Source organism: Geotrypetes seraphini, chromosome 9 (assembly GCF_902459505.1).
Source record: "Geotrypetes seraphini chromosome 9, aGeoSer1.1, whole genome shotgun sequence".
Classification (NCBI taxonomy): domain Eukaryota; kingdom Metazoa; phylum Chordata; class Amphibia; order Gymnophiona; family Dermophiidae; genus Geotrypetes; species Geotrypetes seraphini.
In genome coordinates, this window is record NC_047092.1 from 22533737 (window position 1) to 22556990 (window position 23254).

At 48.9% G+C, this 23254-nt stretch overlaps 1 protein-coding gene across 4 annotated transcripts in view; it reads left to right on the forward strand.

The window, feature by feature from the left end:
- The window catches only part of SHANK3 (SH3 and multiple ankyrin repeat domains 3), a 924054-nt gene that overhangs the window by 311388 nt on the left and 589412 nt on the right, over nt 1-23254 (forward strand). For all 4 annotated transcript variants that reach the window (XM_033958997.1, XM_033958999.1, XM_033958998.1 and 1 more), the window contains one exon: nt 13037-13240. In XM_033958997.1, coding sequence (XP_033814888.1) covers nt 13037-13240 — 204 coding nt within the window. The remainder of the gene's footprint in view (nt 1-13036; nt 13241-23254) is intronic.

Sequence of the window (23254 nt, forward strand, 5' to 3'; positions counted from 1 at the left end):
TCAGGGCAGGCAGGAGAAGTCGGGCTGAGGAGAGAGGCAGAAGAAAGAGGAGGAGTTGGACAGAGGAGGCAGAAGGGAGAGAACAGGAGTTGAGTAGAGGAAGCAGAGGGTGAGGGACTACAGCGAGAGGTAGCTCCGACCACCCCCTGACGTCACCTGCAGCAGATCCGGAGCTCCCCATTAAAAGGGGAGGGGCCAACTGCATGCGTCGAAGGTGCTCGCCTTAGCGAGAGCGCCTTTGCGAAGGGATGAGTCACTGAAGAGGAGCAAGAGGACAGCCACAGCAGGCCCAGAGGACAGCAGCCACAGCAGACTTGGAGGACAGCCACAGCAGACTCAGAGGACAGCCACAGCAGGCCCAAAGGACAGCAGCCACAGCAGACAGAGGATGCTACATAAAGAAAGAGGGAGAAGCCACTTCAGACAACAGACCGGCAAGCGGACAGCAATGAAAGTAGCAGACAAAAGCAGGAAGTTGAGCTACCCAGTTTTATGCACCGTCTGCCATATGTATGACTACCTCCCCTCTGGGAGGCAGTCTTATGTATGCATTCGACGCGAGGAACTGGAGAGCTTGAAGAAACAAGTCAGACTCCTGGAAGTCAGAATACTGGAACTAGAAGCACTTCGAGCAGTGGAGGAGGAAAGAGAGGCAGAGAATGTCAAGACATAAGAAACCATTGAGGAAGAAGTCTGGGAGTTAGAGAAGTTCATTGAGGAGGCATACAGGGAGGCCATGGAAAATCACCAGTGACAGTGGAACTGCCAAGATGCACCTACAGGGAGTGAGGACCACCTGGAGGACAACCACAAAGAAGAAATAGGTGACACAGTGAGATCTGGAAACAGTGGAGGGAACCCACACGAAGATGAGTCTGGCGCAAGCCAACCCCTGGATGAGGGAAGATGGACGTGCACAGCAGACACGGACCTATGGCTGGAGAAATGGTCATAAACCAGGGACACAGACATGCGGCTAGAGAGGCAAGAGAAGATAAAGAGGACAGTGATCATTGTGGGGGACTCCATCATCAGACAAATTGACAGCCACATAGCGGGAGGATGACAGGATCGGTTGGTGACCTGCCTACCAGGAGCCAAGGTAGAAGACATAGTGAGCCGCATCGACAGGATCATCAACAGTATGGAAGTTCTTCTTCACCCAGATTGTGGTGGAAAACTGGAACGCTCTTCCAGAGGTTGTTATAGGGGAAAACACCCTCCAGGGATTCAAGATAAAGTTAGACAAGTTCATGCTGAACCAGAACGTACGCAGGTAACTCTCTAAAGTTAAAAGGGGATAGATTCCGTACAAATGTAAGGAAGTTTTTCTTCACCCAGAGAGTGGTGGAAAACTGGAACGCTCTTCCAGAGGTTGTTATAGGGAGAAACACCCTCCAGGGATTCAAGATAAAGTTAGACAAGTTCATGCTGAACCAGAACGTACGCAGGTAACTCTCTAAAGTTAAAAGGGGATAGATTCCGTACAAACGTAAGGAAGTTCTTCTTCACCCAGAGAGTGGTAGACAACTGGAACGCTCTTCCGGAGGCTGTTATAGGGGGAAACACCCTCCAGGGATTCAAGATAAAGTTAGACAAGTTCATGCTGAACCAGAACATACGCAGGTAACTCTCTAAAGTTAAAAGGGGATAGATTCCGTACAAACGTAAGGAAGTTCTTCTTCACCCAGAGAGTGGTAGACAACTGGAATGCTCTTCCAGAGGTTGTTATAGGGGAAAACACCCTCCAGGGATTCAAGATAAAGTTAGACATGTTCATGCTGAACCAGAACGTACGCAGGTAACTCTCTAAAGTTAAAAGGGGATAGATTCCGTACAAATGTAAGGAAGTTTTTCTTCACCCAGAGAGTGGTGGAAAACTGGAACGCTCTTCCAGAGGTTGTTATAGGGAGAAACACCCTCCAGGGATTCAAGATAAAGTTAGACAAGTTCATGCTGAACCAGAACGTACGCAGGTAACTCTCTAAAGTTAAAAGGGGATAGATTCCGTACAAACGTAAGGAAGTTCTTCTTCACCCAGAGAGTGGTAGACAACTGGAACGCTCTTCCGGAGGCTGTTATAGGGGGAAACACCCTCCAGGGATTCAAGATAAAGTTAGACAAGTTCATGCTGAACTAGAACATACGCAGGTAACTCTCTAAAGTTAAAAGGGGATAGATTCCGTACAAACGTAAGGAAGTTCTTCTTCACCCAGAGAGTGGTAGACAACTGGAATGCTCTTCCAGAGGTTGTTATAGGGGAAAACACCCTCCAGGGATTCAAGATAAAGTTAGACAAGTTCATGCTGAACCAGAACATACGCAGGTAACTCTCTAAAGTTAAAAGGGGGTAGATTCCGTACAAACGTAAGGAAGTTCTTCTTCACCCAGAGAGTGGTAGACAACTGGAATGCTCTTCCAGAGGTTGTTATAGGGGGAAACACCCTCCAGGGATTCAAGATAAAGTTAGACAAGTTCCTGCTGAACCGGAACATACGCAGGTAGGGCTGGTTTCAGTTAGGGCACTGGTCTTTGGCCTAAGGGTCGCCGCGTGAGCAGACTGCTGGGCACGATGGACCACTGGTCTGACCCAGTAGTGGCAATTCTTATGTTCTTATGACATGTGAGGCTTAATTTTATCACAAGACCGGCCTGTGAAAATCCAAAAAGTCATCTACTTTATGCCTGTTTATAAAGTGAACAAAACTATAATTACACTTCTAGTGAGTGAGAAATGGGGTGTCAGATATGACCAGTCTAAGCAAGAACGCTTCTACGGTCTGTCAGTTCTTCATGCATCCCCAATCATTATAATGTAATACTTTTTTTAGACAAAAATTTTTTAAAATAATTTTTTCACTATCATATTTATCAGTGCATCTATCTGAAGTTTTTAAAGAACTTATCTTTAAAAAGCTGTATCTTCATTCCATTGTAAGTAATGGTGGAACATATCTTTTATTCCAACGTTCAATTCAATTCAATACTCCCCTCTGCCAACGCGTTTCGCAGAGCTTTATCAAGGCTAGGGGCACTAAAAAACATAAAAAATCAACCCATTAGGAGATAGAATGAGTATTAAATCAAGCACTGTCCAAAATATCATATAATATAAACTGCATTCAGCACAAACCTGCATAATTGAAAATATCCTAACTGTGTTGTCAAGCGGCTTCTGAAAAATGGCCGCGGCGTCTTTTTTTCACTCACTGTTATAGGGACCTCCCCTGACGTCATACCAAGAAGTTAATAGCTGAGGTCAACCTGCGCTAACCAATCTGAAGTTTCATTTAATCCTTCCGGAGCCATGGAATTCAACATGAACATCCATCTCAATTCTTTAAGGTTCAGGTTTTTCTCAACATTTGAGAAACAATGTTGAGAAAAACAATGTTGAGAAAAACCTGAACCTTAAAGAATTGAGATGGATGTTCATGTTGAACTCCATGGCTCCGGAAGGATTAAATGAAACTTTGGATTGGTTAGCGCAGGTTGACCTCAGCTATTAACTTCTTGGTATGACGTCAGGGGAGGTCCCTATAACAGTGAGTGAAAAAAAGACGCCGCGGCCATTTTTCAGAAGCCGCTTGACAACACAGTTAGGATATTTTCAATTATGCAGGTTTGTGCTGAATGCAGTTTATATTATATGATATTTTGGACAGTGCTTGATTTAATACTCATTCTATCTCCTAATGGGTTGATTTTTTATGTTTTTTAGTGCCCCTAGCCTTGATAAAGCTCTGCGAAACGCGTTGGCAGAGGGGAGTATTGAATTGAATTGAACGTTGGAATAAAAGATATGTTCCACCATTACTTACAATGGAATGAAGATACAGCTTTTTAAAGATAAGTTCTTTAAAAACTTCAGATAGATGCACTGATAAATATGATAGTGAAAAAATTATTTTAAAAAATTTTTGTCTAAAAAAAGTATTACATTATAATGATTGGGGATGCATGAAGAACTGACAGACCGTGGAAGCGTTCTTGCTTAGACTGGTCATATCTGACACCCCATTTCTCACTCACTAGAAGTGTAATTATAGTTTTGTTCACTTTTTTGTTTCATACTTTACGTTTGTTTATAAAGTCAACATAGGTGCCTGTGTGCTGTTAATAAACCCCAGCACCAACAGTGCATAAATACCCATGTGCACTTTTATATTGATTCTCAAAAGGGTGTAAATATTTGTGTTCACTCCAGTGCTTCCCAAACCTCTCATGTGGTCTCCCTAGCCAGTCAAGTTTTCAGGATATCCACAGTGAATATTCATGAGAGAAATTTGCATGGAGAGTAGGAGAAAGTGGATGTTGTGGATGGGCAGACTGAATGGACCATTTGGCCTTTATCTGCCATCATGTTTCTATGGGATCTTGGAAATATTTTAAGGAGAATTCTGGTCATGCAAATTTTTGACAATGAGCTTTTATATTTCAATTCACTGGTGTATGAATTTATTCTCCCAGCATTTCAGAATTGCAGCTCAGTGGTGTTAGAATTCACATATCTAGACTCTGAGGGCAGTGGCGTACCTAGGGTATGTGGCACCCGGTGCCCATCATTTTTTGACACCCCCCCATGTAAAAAAATATTTTTTGTAATGACCATGAAACGGAATAAATGGTCAGAATAGAAACAGGCAGTGAAAATTTTCTTATATTCCAAACATAACATAACATAAATTATGTCTGAATTGTCATGACATCAGAAGTACATATGGAGTAGTTGCAGGTGATGCTTGGGACAGTTCTGATTGTGTTAGTTCGGTTTTATGTGTTTTTTGAATAGAAGGGTTTTTATTTCTTTTTGAAGGTTTTGCAGTATGTGGTCGATGTCAATTGGTTGTAGGGTTGGGGGTCGAGTGTTGCAGCTCGAATGGCTAGGAGGTTGTCGAACAGTTTTTTTCTTTTGACGTTTTTGGTTGGAGGGTGTGTGAATGGTGCATGAGTTCTCCTATGTCTGTTTGAAGTGGATTGAATTATTTAGCTGAAGAAATTAGTTACCCCCTCATCCCACACACATTAATTCTCTTCCATTTTTGTTCCCATTATAAAAAACACTGATAAGTTCCCAGAAAAAAAATACATTAAAATAAGAAGTGAAAACAAAGGCCCCTACAGATGAGAACATAACATAAGAATAGCCTAACTGGGTCAGACCAATGGCCCATCATGCCCAGTAGCCCATTCTCAATGTAGCCAATCCAGGACACTAATACCTGGTCAAAACCCAAAGAGTAGCAACATTCCATGCTACCGATCCAGGGCAAGCAGACACTTCCCCCATGTCTTAATAACAGATTATGGACTTTTCCTCCAGGAATTTGTCCAAATCTTTCTTAAAACTAGCTACACTATCTGCTTTTACCATAACTTCTGGCCACTTCATTTTTAAGTTTAGATCTTTCCTTTCAAACAGAGACCTTGCTAGATGTCAAATACAGCACAAGGTAACTTCACATGGACTTAGCTGTGCAGGAAATGTGAATCTCCTCATACACCCACCATATAGTGCAAAAATGTGCAAAGGTCTGTTTTTTTCTTTCGATCACTACATAGCCTAATGCCACACAAGCAGCGTTGTTACAAACATATTCTGTAGGTCAATGCTAAGGATAACAAAGTTTCCTTCCTTGGACCAGAAGGAGATACTGATAAACCACTGGAAGAGATCCCAAAACAACACCCAAAGACCCACTCAGTGTGTGAACCAGTTGAGTGGAGTGGACTAACTGGGGGGTGGAAATGGGGCCGGAGTTTGCTCAGCAGAATTTCCCAGACCACCTCTTCCTCTCAACACATTGACACGCTGCCACCACCACCACTAGGAACACCTCACTGGGTAGGCCAGCTATGCTATAAACTTTATAAAACACGTTATTATATTTTCTTATAAAGCACATATTTTAACTGAACTCTCTGACATCCTCAGCCTTTCCATTCACAAAAATAGAAGGACGAAAAGTTCCCATTTCCTGCTGTCTCATGTCCCCGGCCTATACAATATTTTTTTTCTGCAGACCCTTCAAAAGTCTGACCAAATCCTCGTTTCACTTGCATTATAAAGTACTGAGGATGCAATCTCTACCCAATACCAGGTCCTAAAGTCTAAGACAGTAGCGCAAACTAATGCTGCCAGATTCAGGAAAAAAATTTTTGATTCGATTCAGCCTATTGAATTGGTTTTTCAATTCGATTTTCCTGCCCAGTTGGGTGATTTTTTTCAAAACTCCTGGTGGGTTTTATAGCTTTTTCATGCCCTTTGGCTTCTCCTAACCACACTGGCGCTATGGTGTAAATAAAATAAAGAAACAAAAAGGACTTTTCCTCTCTCTGTTAAATCCTAGCTCACGTTTGCAGTCCAACACCAGCTCTGGCAGGATACACCTTTCAAATCTGACATATTATAATCACAAAACAGAAAATAAAATTAATTTTTCTACCTTTTGTTGTCTGGTTATATTTCAAATCTTGTTGGTCCAAGGCTCTGGTTTTCTTCTGATAACTTGCTTGCCAGGGTCTCCTTCTTTCTTCTTTCTGCATGCTAACCATCCATCTGCCAACTCTGTCCTTCCTTTCCATTTCCCTTCCCTCCCCAGGAAGTCTGGTATCTTTCCTTTTTTTCATCTCCCTCCACAGATCCACCTTTTCTTAACTACCCTTTCATCCGGCATCTCTCCTTCCTTCCCCACCACCCCAGAGTCCACCATCTCTCCCTTTCTTTTCCCAATTACCCTCCTATCCAGTATCTCTATCACTCCTCCACACCATCTCTTGTGTCCAATTTCCCTCCCTTTCTGTTCCTTCCCTCCCTAAATCCCATGGTCCATCATCTTTCTCCCTCTCCTCTATTTTCAGACCCATTATTTCTTCCTCCACCCCCAAAGTTTGGCATATGCACGTCTCTTTGAACACCCCCTTCCCTCCGTGTACTTCTAAACCAGGGCCCCCCCAAAGGCCTGTCCCCCCTTAAAGGCCTGCACCCCCCTTTAAGGCCTGTCCCACCCCCTTGTAGGCCTGTCCCTCCCCCTTGAAGGCCTGCCTGCCTGTCTCCCCCTTATAGGTCTGTCCCCCCTTGTAGGCCTGCCTGCCTGTCCCCCCCCTTGAAGGCCTGTCCCCCCTTGAAGACCTACACCCCCTTGAAGGTCTGCACCCCCCGAAGTCCTGCACCCCCCCGAAGGCCTGCACCCCCCTTGAAGGCCTGTCCCACCCCCTTGTAGGCCTGTTCCACCCCCTTGTAGGCCTGTCCCCCCCTTGAAGGCCTGTCCCCCTCTTGAAGGTCTGCACCCCCCAAAGTCCTGCACCCCCCCGAAGGCCTGCACGCCCCCCGAAGGCCTGTCCCCCCCTTGAAGGCCTGTCCCACCCCCTTGTAGGCCTGTCCCACCCCCTTGTAGACCTGTCCCCCCCTTGAAGGCTGCCTGCCCCCCCTTGAAGGCCTGCCTGCCCCCCCTTGAAGGCCTGTCCTTCCCCCTTGAAGGTCTGCACCCCCCCGAAGGCCTGTCCCCCCCTTGAAGGCCTGCCTCCCCCCTTGAAGGCCTGCCTGTCCCCCCCCCCCTTGAAGGCCTGTCGCCCCTTGAAGGCCTACCTGCCTGCCTGTCACCCCCCTCCCCCTTGAAAGCCTGCCTGCCTGCCCGCCCGCCCCACCTCGAAGGACCGCTCGCCCCCCTGGCCTCCCCGCACCACCTATGAAGCAGCACTACCTATGCTCCCGGCCTTGCCGTTCAATCCCCCCCCACCACCCCCGAAGGACCGTTCGCCCCACTGACCTTCCTGCACCACCTATGAAGCAGCCGCAGCAGGATCGCGACGCGATCCCTGCGCTGCTTAGGCGCTGCTTCCTGCGCCGCGGTCCCACCCCTCTTCTGACGTCAGAGGAGGGGCGGGACCGCGGCACAGGAAGCAGCGCCCAAGCAGGTCAGGGATCGCTGACGCTGCGGGCTGCTTCACAGGTGGTGCAGGAAGGTCAGTGGGGCGAGCGGTCCTTCGGGGATGGGGGGGACTGAACGGCAAGGCCGGGAGCACCCCCTCAGGGCTGGCACCCGGGGCGGACCGCCCCTCCCGTCCCCCCCTTGGTAAGCCACTGTCTGAGGGACAGATTCTTAGCAGCCACCTAAGAAGTGGCTGAGAATCACCTACTGATGTCCTATAAAGAATCACCTAACCCTGCCTAAACCCCCGATTCTCTAAATGGTGCCCATGTCACAGGCACAAGTTATAGAATTGCACCTTAAAACTAAATGTGGCCAGCCAAACTGATCGTGACAAGGGAATCCCTGATCAGCTGAGCAGCTGTGGCAGGAGACCCCTCTATGAAGTCCCTTAGCAGGAGGGAAGCCTACTCCTTCCTGCTAGAAACCCCTGATATCCCCCACCCGTGAATTCCCCCGGTAGGAGGGATGCCCACTCCCTCCTGCCAGAACCCCTGCAGAACTTCCAACCTCCCCCAACCGGTGACACCCCTCCAGAACCCCTTGCACTCCCCCTAAGACTCTAGACCCCGAGCCTGCCCCCCAAAGCCCCCACCCCCCACCCCCGACACCCTATCACCTCCTGTACATTTGTAGGTGAAAGTTCAGCTGGAGAGATGCTTACTCCCGCGGGCAAGCCCGCCTCTTCAAAATGCAGGCCTTCCCAGTGCACCGTAGAGGGGGCTAAGTCTCTGTTTGGCATGGAATGTTGCTACTATATGGGTTTTTGCCATGTACTGGTGAGCTGGATTGGCCATCGTGAGGATGGGCTACTGGGCTAGATGTTCTTATGTCTTAGGCACCTGGGCCAATCAGGGCCTTAGGCTTCCTTCCTGGCGCATCCTGGGATGCAATGGGCATGGCCTAAGGCCTTAGGCATCTCAGCCAATCAGAGCCTTAGGCCCCTTCCCAGTGCATCCTGAGATGCAGTGGGAAGAGGAAGACCCGCTGGGAGTTAGCATCCCTCAGGCCAGACTTTCACCTACAAAGATACGGGGGAACGTGTTAGGGGGGCTTTGGATTGTGGGCTCATGGTCTAGATGCTTGGGGGGAGTGTTGGGGGATTTGGAGGGGGGGTGGGGTGTCACCAGTTGGAGGGTTTGGAAGTTACAGGGAGGGTTCTGGCAGGAGAGAATGGACATCTTTCCTACCGGAGGACTTCATGGGGGGAAGGGGCGTTGATCAGGGGTTCCGGCAGGAGGGAATGGGCATTACCGTATTTTCGCGGATATAACGCGCACCATTGTAAAACGCGCACAGGGGTATAGCGCGCAGAAATCACGATGATATGTACAAAAACTTTTCTATACCGCGCTCAGGCATATAACGCGCATGCTGCCCGACTCTCCTCTGGCCACCCCGACTCTCCTTTCGCCCTCCCCGACTCTCATCTGGTTGCCCCGACTCACCCTGACTTTCGGTGCACTGCCCCGACTCTCCTCTGGTTGCCCCGACTCACCCTGACTTTCGGTGCACTGCCCCGACTCTCCTCTGGTTGCCCCGACTCACCGTTCACCCGCCCTGACTTTCGGTGCACTGCCCCGCCTCTCCGTGCCTGTCCCCCTTGAAGTCCTGTCCCCCCTTGAAGGTCTGCCTGTCCCCCCTTGAAGGTCTGCCTGTCCCCCCTTGAAGTCCTGTCCCCCTTGAAGGTCTGCCTGTCCCCCTTGAAGATCTGCCTGTCCCCCCTTGAAGTCCTGTCCCCATCCTGAAAGCCTGATGCCCCCCCTCGACGTCCGATTCTTCTCCCCCCTCGGCAGGACCACTCGCACCCCCACCCCGAAGGACCGCCGACTCCCCGACAATATTGGGCCAGGAGGGAGCCCAAATCCTCCTGGCCACGGCGACCCCCTAACCCCACCCCGCACTACATTACGGGCAGGAGGGATCCCAGGCCCTCCTGCCCTCGACGCAAACCCCCTCCCCCCAACGACCGCCCCCCCCCAAGAACCTCCGCCCGTCCCCCAGCCGACCCGCGACCCCCCTGGCCGACCCCCACGACACCCCCACCCGCCTTCCCCGTACTTTGTGTAGTTGGGCCAGAAGGGAGCCCAAACCCTCCTGGCCACGGCGACCCCCTAACCCCACCCCGCACTACATTACGGGCAGGAGGGATCCCAGGCCCTCCTGCCCTCGACGCAAACCCCCCTCCCTCCAACGACCGCCCCCCCCCAAGAACCTCCGACCGACCCGCGACCCCCCTGGCCGACCCCCCCCACCCCCCTTCCCCGTACCTTTGGAAGTTGGCCGGACAGACGGGAGCCAAACCCGCCTGTCCGGCAGGCAGCCAACGAAGGAATGAGGCCGGATTGGCCCATCCGTCCTAAAGCTCCGCCTACTGGTGGGGCCTAAGGCGCGTGGGCCAATCAGAATAGGCCCTGGAGCCTTAGGTCCCACCTGGGGGCGCGGCCTGAGACACATGGTCGGGTTTGGCCCATGTGCCTCAGGCCGCGCCCCCAGGTGGGACCTAAGGCTCCAGGGCCTATTCTGATTGGCCCACGCGCCTTAGGCCCCACCAGTAGGCGGAGCTTTAGGACGGATGGGCCAATCCGGCCTCATTCCTTCGTTGGCTGCCTGCCGGACAGGCGGGTTTGGCTCCCGTCTGTCCGGCCAACTTCCAAAGGTACGGGGAAGGGGGGTGGGGGGGTCGGCCAGGGGGGTCACGGGTCGGTCGGAGGTTCTTGGGGGGGGACGGTCGTTGGAGGGAGGGGGGTTTGCGTCGAGGGCAGGAGGGCCTGGGATCCCTCCTGCCCGTAATGTAGTGCGGGGTGGGGTTAGGGGGTCGCCGTGGCCAGGAGGGTTTGGGCTCCCTTCTGGCCCAACTACACAAAGTACGGGGAAGGCGGGTGGGGGTGTCGTGGGGGTCGGCCAGGGGGGTCGCGGGTCGGCTGAGGGACGGGCGGAGGTTCTTGAGGGGGGGCGGTCGTTGGGGGGAGGGGGTTTGCGTCGAGGGCAGGAGGGCCTGGGATCCCTCCTGCCCGTAATGTAGTGCGGGGTGGGGTTAGGGGGTCGCCGTGGCCAGGAGGGTTTGGGCTCCCTCCTGGCCCGATATTGTTGGGGAGTCGGCGGTCCTTCGGGGTGAGGGTGCGAGTGGTCCTGCCGGGGGGGGGATGTATCGGACGTCGGGGAGTCGGCCGGGCAAGAGGGCTTGGGCTCCCTCTTGCTCCGATCGTGGATGCGGGTGCGGGTGGGAGCGCGTGCGAGCGGTCGTTCGGGGTGGGGGTGCGAGCGGTCCTGCTGGGGGGGTGAATCGGGCGTCGGGCGGGGTGGGAACTATGTTTAAAAACTTTTGTATACCGCGCTCAGGCATATAACGCGCGAGGGGTATGCGCGGTACGTAAAATCACGTATAACGCGCGCGTTATATCCGCGAAAATACGGTACTCCTACTGGGAAACTTTGTGGGGGTCCTCTGCTGCAGCCATTCAGCTGATCGTGGCTGGGGTATTTTCCAATTAGCTGTGCCAGCAGGACTCTGCTGGCTAAGCTGATCACCGATTTCCTTGCTGCGATCAGTTCAGCCGGCTACATCTAGTTTTAGTTTTTGCTGGCCTACATTTCAGGCGTCTGTTGCGGCCCTAGGGAGACACCTAGGGCTGTTTAAGCTCACCCAAGACCACTTCTGGGTGAAACCATGCCCATGCACAATCTTGGGCAAGCTTAAGTACCCTTAGGCATCTCCCTGCACCCGCGACAAACACCTACAATGTAGGCGGCCTTCCTCGTTTTTGGTTCTGTTTATAAACATGCATCTTGATTGGATTCCAGACTGTGGTAGAACGCCTATCGCTGCCTACAATCGGGATGCCCGATTATAGAATCAGCCCCTGAGATTTTAATACCAGCAGATACAGAGTTTACACTCACTTCCTCTGAACACAGCAAGATCTACATATCAGTGCATTTGTGCCATGATCTACTTTTAAGCTGAATCAAACAGCTCCAACTTTAGTCATTGCTTGTTACTCACAATACAATCTATCTATGTACAGTGTACACCACAGGTGTCAAAGTCGGTCCTCGAGGGCCGGAATCCAGTCGGGTTTTCAGGATTTCCCCAATGAATATGCATGAGATCTATGTGCATGCACTGCTTTCAATGCATATTCATTGGGAAAATCCTGAAAACCCGACTGGATTACAGCCCTCGAGGAGGGACTTTGACACCCCTGGTGTACACAGTACCTTAATTCAATGGTTTAGTCTTTATAATATTAAAACTATAAACCATTCAAACATTTCTAGCAGGATCGTCAGATGTGCCTGCTATAAGGCTTATGCTGTTAGACCAATAGGACTTTGCATGTACCATACTCGTCATTGATCCACTGCTTGGATTATTTTATTTTAATTTTGTTTTAACTATAAATCTCCTCAAACAAGCGCTTTTGGTAATAGCTCAATAACTTATAAAATGATTACACTTATCTTCATTTAAGTGCAATTATTTCTTAAGATATTGAGCTATTACCAAAAGCGCTTGTTTAAGGAGATTTATAGTTAAAACAAAATTAAAATAAAATAATACAAGAAGTGGATCAATGACGAGTGCATGCAAAGTCCTATTGGCAGAAGAGCATAAGCCATATAGGAGGCACATCTGAAGATCCTGCACGAATAGTTTGGATGGTTTATAGTTTGAATATTATAAAGATTAAATCACTGAATTAAGATATTGTGGACACTGTGTATATAGATCATATGATCTACTTTTCAGCATCTGTGCATGGCAGATTTGCAAGTCACATTCATACCTGTATTCAGACTTTATGGCTAAGGGCTGTGAGAGAATCTGCGAAACATAGAAGTAAGCAGAAAGAAGGTGCATTATATAATCATGATTAGGAATATTCCTGAGTAATATCTCAGAAATGTTTTTTTCTGTCCACATGGCAGAGAATATCCATTTATAATACCTGCTTCTGTTTGCTATTGTGAGTTGTATTAATAATCTTTTAATATATTGGTGCAGGCCCTACTACTCCGACTCTGCAAGAGGCTGGACAATACTGTGACTTAAGGCTTCTCTTTAGCTGTTGTTACCCTCTCCCCCTCTATTTTCTACATAGAAATGTCTCAGATTGAACCCTGATGCCCCTGTCTGGGTCTCCAAGCAACGCATTCTCTGCACATTAAATCATAGCCTGAAGGATGTTCTGAACTATGGGCTCTTCCAGCCAGCCTTCAATGGCCGAGCAGGAAAGTTCCTGGATGAGGAGCGACTACTAAGGGAGTATCCACCCACTTCTATAACACCAGTGCCATACCTAGAGGTAAGTTTTCTTCTCACATTCATTTATGCCTGTTATAACAGTGCGGTATATAGTTAAGTGTATAATATACACTCACCTATCCACCATTGTCACATCAATACTGTTACCTCCAGGCTGGTGCTAGAGATCGCAGCAGCCATTTTGAGGCTGGACCCATAGCAGGCAAGAGCAAATAGGCATTGCTCCTGCCCATATGACTGCCTAGATTATTAGAGATATTCAGGGTAGGCCCTGGGTGCTTACAGGGGTGAGGGCTCAGGGCTTCAGCTGTTTTGGGGGGTTGTGGGGGGTGGGGGTAGGGAGACAGGATTAGGACTAGGGGAAAATAAATAATAAATAATTTGTTTAAATGCTCCACTATCTGAATTGATAGCACTATCTCAACAGAAGAAAAAGCCTCAGGTTTTTGTTTAGGCAGAGCATGAATGCTCAAACCTCCTCCACCCACATCATCGGCAAAAAACTTCTGAAGAGAATGTGCAAATACCACAATCAATTAGTGCAGGACTGAGATAGCTGCTGCCTCTACATTGTACGGAAACAAGTAATGTTTAAATAATAGCCAATGTTTCACGGTAAAAACTGTTTCTTCAGGGCATCTCAACTTTCACTCTCCAATACGTTTTGAGTTGCTTGCTCGTTCTTACCGGCTCTCCTAATGTAAATTCTTGCCAGGATTGTGCAAATTTAGTGCCTCAGGAGCATCTTTGCACCACATGCCGTATAGCGCAACCGGGGGAGGTGGCAGTGCAAAGCTGAGCCTCACCCCTGACTAAGCAGGTGACAAAATGCTCAGCTAGCCCATTGTGGCAGTCTTCTTTTTTTTTTTTTCGGGGGGTGGGGGTGGGGGGTTCAGCAGGACTGAAGGTTCCGTGCGGAAGGACGTGGACCTTCCGCAGCCCAAGAAACGCAAGGTGAATTCATCTAAGGGTTACTCAGTGCCCCAGGGTCCAGAGGCTTCTGCGGATTTCATGAAATATCTGTGGAATGCACTTCAGAACAGCTGTACTTTGCCTGCGCATTCCCACTCTGCCTTGAACTTGTCCTTTGCTGGCACTGATTCTTTGGTCACGACCTCATCACAGTCAGCCGCTGTTCTTGGGCAGGCTGACCTTGACCTGGGGGATATTTGTGATGATGACCAGCTTGCTGACCCATTGATTTCAGGCGCTGCGCTTCCCATGCTTTGGGATCCGGGGCTGTATGCCGGATCTCCGGATCCCTCAGAGGCTTTAAAATCAGGGAACAATCTCATGGTTCTGTGTTTAGTTAAGTCTGCAGCTTTGCCAGACCTCATTTTGGAGTCTATGCAGGAGATGAATTTAGTCACCCAGCCAGCTCCGTCTACTTCCTCTTTGTGGCTATGTGGTGTGCACTTGCAGTCTTCCTCCTTTTCCTGGCATCTTGATATGAGCATTCTGATCTCGGAGCAGTGGGACTCTCCAGAGGGTGCTCGTAGGGTTGCAAGAACAATGTCTTTATCCTATGGTGCAGGAGTGCCAGCAGCTTCTTGGGCAGCCTAAGGGGGACTCTTTGGTAGTGCAGGTGACTAAGTGCACTTCCCTTCCTAGTGAGGGTGGCGTGGTGCTCAAGAATATGCAAGACCGCTGGGTGGATGTGGTCCTCAGGAGACTCTTTGAAGCAGCAGTTTTAGGCATAAAAGCTGCTTCGGCGGCGTCCTTTGTTGCCTGCAATTGTCTGTCTTGTCTACCCACACTGGAAAATGAGGCTGTGGAGCCCCCTCTTCAGTTTGTGGCTGGAGGGGATTATGTTGCTGATGCCTTATATGACCTTATGTGGGTCCTGGGTAAAGTCTCAGCGTATTCAGTTTCTGCTCACAGAATGCTCTGGATTCAACAGTGGTCTGGTGATTCCACCTCCATGTCTACTCAAGCTAGGCTTCCCTTTAAAAGGGAATTTGGTGGTGAACCATCGCCCTATGACCCTGCCTGATAGCACACCCTGGCCCTCTAGAGGTTCAGGGTGCTCTAATTTTCATGGTTTTAGGCGCTCCTGCCCATATTCTAGTGCCACATATCAAAGGTTTTCACAGGACTACAGGCAGCAGTTCTCTGGCTCCAGGCATGCCTAAGGTGACCATACGTCTCGTTTTCAACGGGACAGTCCCGTTTTCGGACCGACTGTCCCGTTGTCCCAACCCACTGCTTCGGGCCACCGAAATGTCCTATTTTCAGGGACAGCGTCCCGAAGCTGTGCGCGGGGACACCAGGACGGGCGATCACGTTCCCTCCCTGCCGCGCCGATTCTAACCCAGGGCCGCCGCTGCTGCTTCTTCCCGATGTCAATTTTGATGTTGGAGAGGACGTTCCGGGCCAGCCAATCGCTGCCTGGCTGGCCCGAACTTCCTCTCCGACGTCAAAATTGACGTAGGGAAGAAGCAGCGGCGGCTGCCCATGGTTTGAATCGGCGCAGCAGGGAGGCAGACTGGCAGGCAGCAGTGGTACACGGGCGGACGGACAGGCGGTTTGAATCCGGGGGGGTGTTTGAATCCGGGGGGGGGATGTTGAGTCACGGGGGGATTGAATCCGCAGGGGGGGGTTGAATCGCGGGGGGGGGGGGGCAGGGTGAATCAGGCACTGGAGGGAGGGAAGGAGTTAGGCAGGCAGGCTGGCTTCAGGGGAGGGACAAAGGCAAGGGAAGACATAGGAAGGAGGCACTGGGAGCACTATGGAGATGGGAAGGAGGCACTGGGGGCACTAGGGACACAGTACAGGCACTGGGGGCACTATGGACATGGGAAGGAGGCATTGGGGGCACTAGGGACACAGGACAGGCACTGGGGGCACTATGGACATGGGAAGGAGGCACTGGGGCACTATTGACATGGGAAGGAGGCATTGGGGGCACTAGGGACACAGGACAGAGGCACTGGGGGCACTAGGGACACAGGACAAAGGCACTAGGGGCACTAGGGACACAGGACAGGCACTGGGGGCACTATGGACATGGGAAGGAGGCACTGGGGCACTATAGACATGGGAAGGAGGCATTGGGGGCACTAGGGACACAGGACAAAGGCACTAGGGGCACTAGGGACACAGGACAGGCACTGGGGGCACTATGGACATGGGAAAGAGGCACTGGGGCACTATGGACATGGGAAGGAGGCACTGGGGGCACTAAGGACATAGGAAGGAAGGAGGGAGGGAATAGAAAGGGACAATTATTGGACCTGAGTGCAGAAAGAAAGAAATGAAAGAAAGGATACACAGTCAGAAGGAAACACACCCAGAGACTCATGAAATCACCAGACAGCAAAGGTAGGAAAAATGATTTTATTTTTAATTTAGTGATCAAAACGTGTCAGTTTTGAGAATTTATATCTACTGTCTATATTTTGCACTATATTTATCTATTTTTCTATAGTTACTGAGGTGACATTGCATATTTTAAAGTCATTTGCCTTGACATCTTTGAAACCCCCCAAATATAAATGATAATTAACATTTTCTCTGCGTATAGTGTGCTTTGTAGATTTTTTTAATTTTAAGGTTACCATTATGAATTAATCTGAAGATATGTGTACATGAAAAATTAATGGAAGAAATTGGGGGCTGGATTGGGGGCGGGGCTATGGCAGGGTTGGGGCAGGGCTAGGGCGGGATTGGGGGCAGGACTGACAATTAATAGATGTCCCCTTTTGATGAAAAAAATAAATGGTTACCTTAGGCAGGCCCAGCCTTCTGCCACCTGTTCAGCTCCCTTTGCCACAAAGGCGCAATGACACCAGGCTGAGGGATGCCCTTCTCCAGACAGGGAACAGACTTTCAGCATTCCTGCATGCCTGGGAACGCATTATATCCAACCAGTGTGTTCTGGACATTATTCAATTAGGCTACAATCTGGAATTTGCCCGGTCTCTGACAAATTAGTTCGTGGACTCTCCTGCAGGGTGCCTGGACAAAGCAGTCAGTGTGTAAGCCACTGTGCAAAGATTGCTGAATGTTCAGGCCATAGAGCCAGTACCGCCTGAACTCTAGGGTTCGGCAGATACTTGATATACTTTATCATGCCAAAGAAAGACTCCAGCGATTGGAGGCCTATTTTGGATCTTATGCACACGAATGAGGTTCTCAGAATTCTGCACTTTCATATGGAGACGGTAAAGTCTGTCATAGCAGCAGTGGCACCGGGAGAGTTCCTTGCCTCTCTGAATATTACAGAGGCTTACTTGCACATCCTGATTTTTCCAGCTCACTGCAAATTTCTGTGGTTTCATGTCTTAGAAAATCATTACCAATTCTCAACTCGGCCATTCAGCCTCACAACAGCTCCTTGGACCTTCACCAAGGTAATGGTGGTTGTGGCAGCTCACTTGAGGAAAATGGGTTTGCGGGTGCACATGTACTTGGATGACAGGCTGATCAGAGCCCCCTCATTTCCTTAGAGTCAGGTGATCCAAATACTCGAGAACCTTGGGTGGTTTATGAATTACAGAAAGAGCTGTTTGTTACCCACACAATCCCTGGAGTACCTGGGTGTTCTTTCTTTCTTTAATAATTTATATTTCACATATCCTACAATTCTATGTGGATTACAAATTATTCAAGTACTCAAACATTTTTCCCTAACTGTCCTGGTGGGCTACCACTCTAAATAATGTACCTGTGGCAATGGGGATTAAGTGACTTACCCAGAGTCACAAGGAGCAGTGTGGGATTTGAACCCACAACCTTAGGGTGCCAAGGCTGTAGCTCTAACCACTGCAACACACACTCGTTTGACATGGCAACGAACGCATCTAACTTCTAGAGGCACGCAGACAGAAGCTGTGTGCTCAGATTTCCTCTCTTCTGGACAAGGCAGCTCTATAAGTATGGCAGCCACACTGGATGTAGTGCTGTGAGCGAGGGCGAACATGCATCCTCCACAATATGCGTTGCTCTCCTGCTGGGCTCCGCACAAGGATATGTTACAGACCTCTCTTGCTTGGACTTTGGAGGCCAGAGCCAGCATGAATTGGTGGCTCCTTCCGCAGTCTCTTTCCATAGGCATGCCACTGCTGATTGCTTACTGAGTCATTGTGATGATGGGTGCCAGCCTTCGGGGCTGGGAAGCCCATTGCAATTATTGTCCCATTCAGTGGTATTGGACCCCTTCTCAGAAGAAATGGTTCATCAGCTGGTTGGAGCTGAGGACCATTCATTTGTCTTTGATGCGATTGCAGATGACTCTGCAGAGCCAAGCAGTCAGGGTCTTCTCTGACAATGTGACAGTGGTGGCCTATGTCAATCGCCAAGGAGGTACAAAGAGTGCATCTCTGGCTTTGGAAGCATGCCTGCTCTTTCACTGGGCAGAGTGTTACCTCCAGGCTCTCTCAACAGTGCATGTGACAGGAGTTGACAATGTTCAAGCAGACTTTCTCAGCAGACAAACTCTGGATCTGGGTGATTGGGTGCTGTCCTTAGCGGCGTTCCAAGTCATCATACGGCACTAGGGTTGGGCTCACTTTGACCTCATGGCCATGGCACAAAACAGGAAAGAAGATCGCTTCTTCAGTTGAAAAGCTGAACCAGGAAACGAGGGTCTTGACGCTCTAGTAACATAGTAGATGACAGCAGATAAAGACCTGAATAGTCCATCCAGTCTGCCCAACCTGATTCAATTAAAATTTTTTAATTTTTTTCTTAGCTATTTCTGGGCAAGAATCCAAAGCTCTACCCGGTACTGTGCTTGGGTTCCAACTGCTGAAATCTCCATTAAAACCTACTCCAGCCCATCTACACCCTCCCAGCCACTGAAGCCCTCCCCAGCCCAACCCCCACCAAACGGCCATACACAGACACAGACCGTGCAAGTCTGCCCAGTACTGGCCTTAGTTCAATATTTAATATTATTTTCTGATTCTAGATCCTCTGTGTTCATCTCACGCTTCTCAGTCACAGTTTTACTCTCCACCACCTCTCTCGGGAGCGCATTCCAGGCTCTGGTTCAGTTGTGGCCACAGGGAGGCATCTGTGTTTTTCCTCCCTGACCCATGATCGGCCAAGTTATTTGGAGGATTGTGGCCCATCAGGGCTGGGTCATTCTGGTGGTTCCGGACTGGCCTCGCAGACCGTGATATGCAGATCTGATGCCTCTGTGTTGGCCTCTGTCATGGCCTGCAGTTCCACGCACATCCAGATATTCTTATGCAGGGTCCAGTCTGCATGGAGGATCCAAATCACTTTGTTCATACAGTATGGCTATTGAGCACACAGCCTTAGTGCACAAAGATTTTACTGATGTATTCATTGCTACTCTGCTCAAGTCTAAGAAGTTGACTACGCTAAGGCTTGAAAAACTTTCCAACATTGGTGCGACCAGGAGAAGGTAGAACTGTATACTGCTCTGATTTTGGTGGTTCTAGCCTTCCTCCAAGGGGGGTCTTGATAAAGGCCTTACCAAAGCGTCCCTTCAGGTCAAAGCTGCTGGTCTCTCTTGTTTCCGAGTGCGGGATCATACTTCCTCACTTGCTTCTCATCCTGACATCGCCAGATTTCTGAAGGGTGCTTTTCATGTTAGTCCTCCTATCAAGCCTCTGTTCCCTTCTTGGGATCTGAACTTCTGTCTGGCCTTACCAAGGCTCCTTTTGAGCCTCTGAGAAACAGATTTGATGCTCAAGACTGTTTTTCTGGTCGCCGTTACTTCTGCGAGATGTGTCTTGGAACTCCAGGTTCTTTCATGTCGAGAGCCCTTTCTGCAGGTCTCAGATACTAGGATTTCCTTGCATATAGTCCCCTCTTTTCTGCCAAAGGTAGTTCCAGCTTTCCATGTTAATTAGGAGGTGTGTTTCCCTGTTTTTCAGCTTTATGGCTCAAAGATGCAGGATCGCATCTTGAAAAAATTGGATGTGTGCAGGGTTCTCCCGCGTTATCTGAAGGTTACTAATGAGTTTTGTCTCTCTGGACATCTATTTGTGCTGACTCATTCTTCTAAGCAGGGCATTCCTGCTTCCAAGGCCACTATTTCCAGATGGTTCTGAAAGGCCATTTTGTCAGCCTGCATTCTTTTTGGGAAACAGTTTCCCCATATCTGTAAAGGTGCATTCTACCAGAAGTGTGGCTTCTTCATAGGCCGAAGCTAGAACAGTCTTTCCAGAGGAGATTTGTAAGGGCAGCAACATGGTCCACTATGCATACATTCACTAAATTTTACTGAGTGGATATGGCGGCAAGACAGGACTCTGCCTTCGGGTCCTCAGTCTTCAGGGCCAGCACAGTCAGCTCACCCTAGCTCTTTGGGACTGCTTTTGTATGTCCCACATGTCTAGAATGTCTCACCTATTGTACTGGAAAAAAGAGATTATGATAATATCTTTTATCCCAGGACAAGCAGGCAGCTATTCTCACATGTGGGTGACGTCATCCACAGAGCCCGGATGCGGACAGCCTTGCAAGCAGACTTGCTTGAAAAAAACTCAGAAGGTTTGAGTCTGCCGCACCGTGCATGCGTGAGTGCCTTCCCGCCCAGCACAGGGCGCGTCTCCTTGTTTCTCAGTTTTTCACGGAGTCGAGAAGTTCATCTTTGACACTCTGCACTGAACTTAGTTCACTTCGTGCCTTCTCTCACCCGGGCTCGTGTTTTATTTATTTATTACCGTGTCAGTTTTATTTTTTTTAAAAACCTTGAATTTTTTTGTCGACTGACTGGCGGGGCCTGTTGCACAACCTCAGCCTGCAGGCTTCGACTTTGTGTCTATCTTTCCTTCTATTTTAGAGGCTTCCTGAAAGCCTGCCAATAGACAATGCTACCACCAAAAATGGACTAGATTTTCTAGGTGGTGCATCTCTCATGACAGGGAGCCTCAAGATACCTCCTTGTCTTCCATCTTGGATTATCTTCTGCACTTATCTACCTCTGGCTTCAAGTCTACATCCATTCGAGTCCATCTTAGTGCAATTGCTGCTTTCCATCAGCCTATCGAAGGGAAACCCCTTTCTGTTCATCCTGTGGTTTTCAGATTTATGAAAGGACTTTTCAATGTCAAACCTCCTCTCAAACCGTCTCCAGTGGTTTGGGATCTCAGTGTTGTTCTTGCTCAATTGATGAAGCCTCTTTTTGAACCAATGGATACGGCTCATCTGAAATACCTCACTTGGAAAGTAGTGTTTCTCATTGCCCTCACATCTGCTCGAAGAGTCTGTGAGCTGCAAGCTTTAGTTGCTGATCCACCTTTCACAGTTTTCCATCATGACAAGGTGGTCCTCCGTACTCATCCTAAATTCTTACCTAAAGTGGTTTCAGAATTTCATCTCAATCAATCCATTGTATTTCCAGTGTTTTTTTCCAAGGCCTCATTCTCATCTTGGAGAATCAGCTCTTCATACCCTGGACTGTACACGTGCTTTGGCCTTCTACTTAGAACGCACCAAACCACACAGATCTGCTCCTCAATTTTTTGTCTCCTTCGATCTGACCAAGTTGGAACATCTGATTTCTAAGCGAACCATCTCCAACTGGCTGCTTGTATCTCTTTCTGCTATGCTCAGGCTGGACTGCATCTACAGAGTCGAGTCACAGCCCACAAAGTCAGAGCCATGGCAGCTTCAGTAGCTTTCCTCAGATGCACTCCTATTGAGGAAATTTGCAAGGCTGCCACCTGGTCCTCGGTTCATACTTTCACCTCTCATTATTATCTGGATGTTTTCTCCAGATGGAATGGCCATTTTGGCCAGAGAGTATTACAAAATTTATTCTCCTAAGTTGTCAACACTCCCACCATCCCATTCTGGTTAGCTTGGAGGACACTCACATGTGAGAATAGGCTGCCTGCTTGTCCTGGGATAAAGCACAGTTACTTACCGTAACAGGTGTTATCCAGGGACAGCAGGCAGCTATTCTCACAACCCACCCACCTACCCTGGTTGGCTTCTCTGCTAGCTATCTGAACTGAGGAGATGCACCCTGTACTGGGTGGGAAGGCACTCGTGCATGTGCGGTGCAGCAGACTCGAACCTTCTGAGTTTCTTCAAGCAAGTTTGCTTGCGAGACTGTCTGTATCCGGGCTCCGTGGATGACGTCACCCACATGTGAGAATAGCTGCCTGCTGTACCTGGATAACACCTGTTACAGTAAGTACTGTGCTTTCCAATAGGTAGGTGAGACCATTGTAGGCTCTCATCCTGTCCTTCATGCACCTGCCTACTGTCTCATTCTGTTTATGCTTCTCCAAGTTGTTTTTGGATGCCAGTCAACCCTTTGGGGTTTTGGAGAATTCTGTAAATATGTTTATGTGCATGTAGGGGTCTTTCCTGAGCTCTTTTGATGCCTTTGTTAGCTGTTTTGGAGTTGATTTTGGGAATGTTCCCATTGGGGCCCCTACTTCATGTACTTTCCTTGGAGCTCTTTATGCTTGTGTACTAACTACAGGTGGTGCTAGAGTTCCCAGTGAAGTAGAGGAGAGTCGCAGAAAAAAAATCTGTAGTGAATTCCTTCTGCATATGGCACGCGGCCATTGGAAGATAACCCACATGTCTAGAATGCCTCATCTATCTAATGGAAAAGATATTATCAAGGTAAGAACATAATCTCTTTATACTGATATATCAGTTGCTTGTATACAAAATGCCAATGTTAATTTGTAAAACAGATGTCAATGTCAGACCTAGAAAACCACACAAATGTCTTCAAGTAGCCAACAAACCCCTATCCTCCTAAAGTATTCCTCCATTCCCCCCTCCCTTAATGCCTAGACCTAGATCTCACTTCCTCCCCCCCCCACACACACACATTTCTCAATCCCTTTTGTCCTCCCAAAGCCGATTTGACATGTGTTAGCTGGAAAAATTTTTAACATGCAGCTGGCTTATTAAAAGAAATGCTGACTGTAACATTTGAATATTGACCTAAAACCACTTTGGGTGAATCTCTTTATAAATGCTGTTCATAAATCCAAATAAATTAATAAATATAGATAGATAGTCCTTAACTGAGAGCGGGTCCCTGATTTCTGTATCTAGATGTCTTCAAGCTCTATAAACAAAACTAAACTAAACCTTAAGTTTATATACC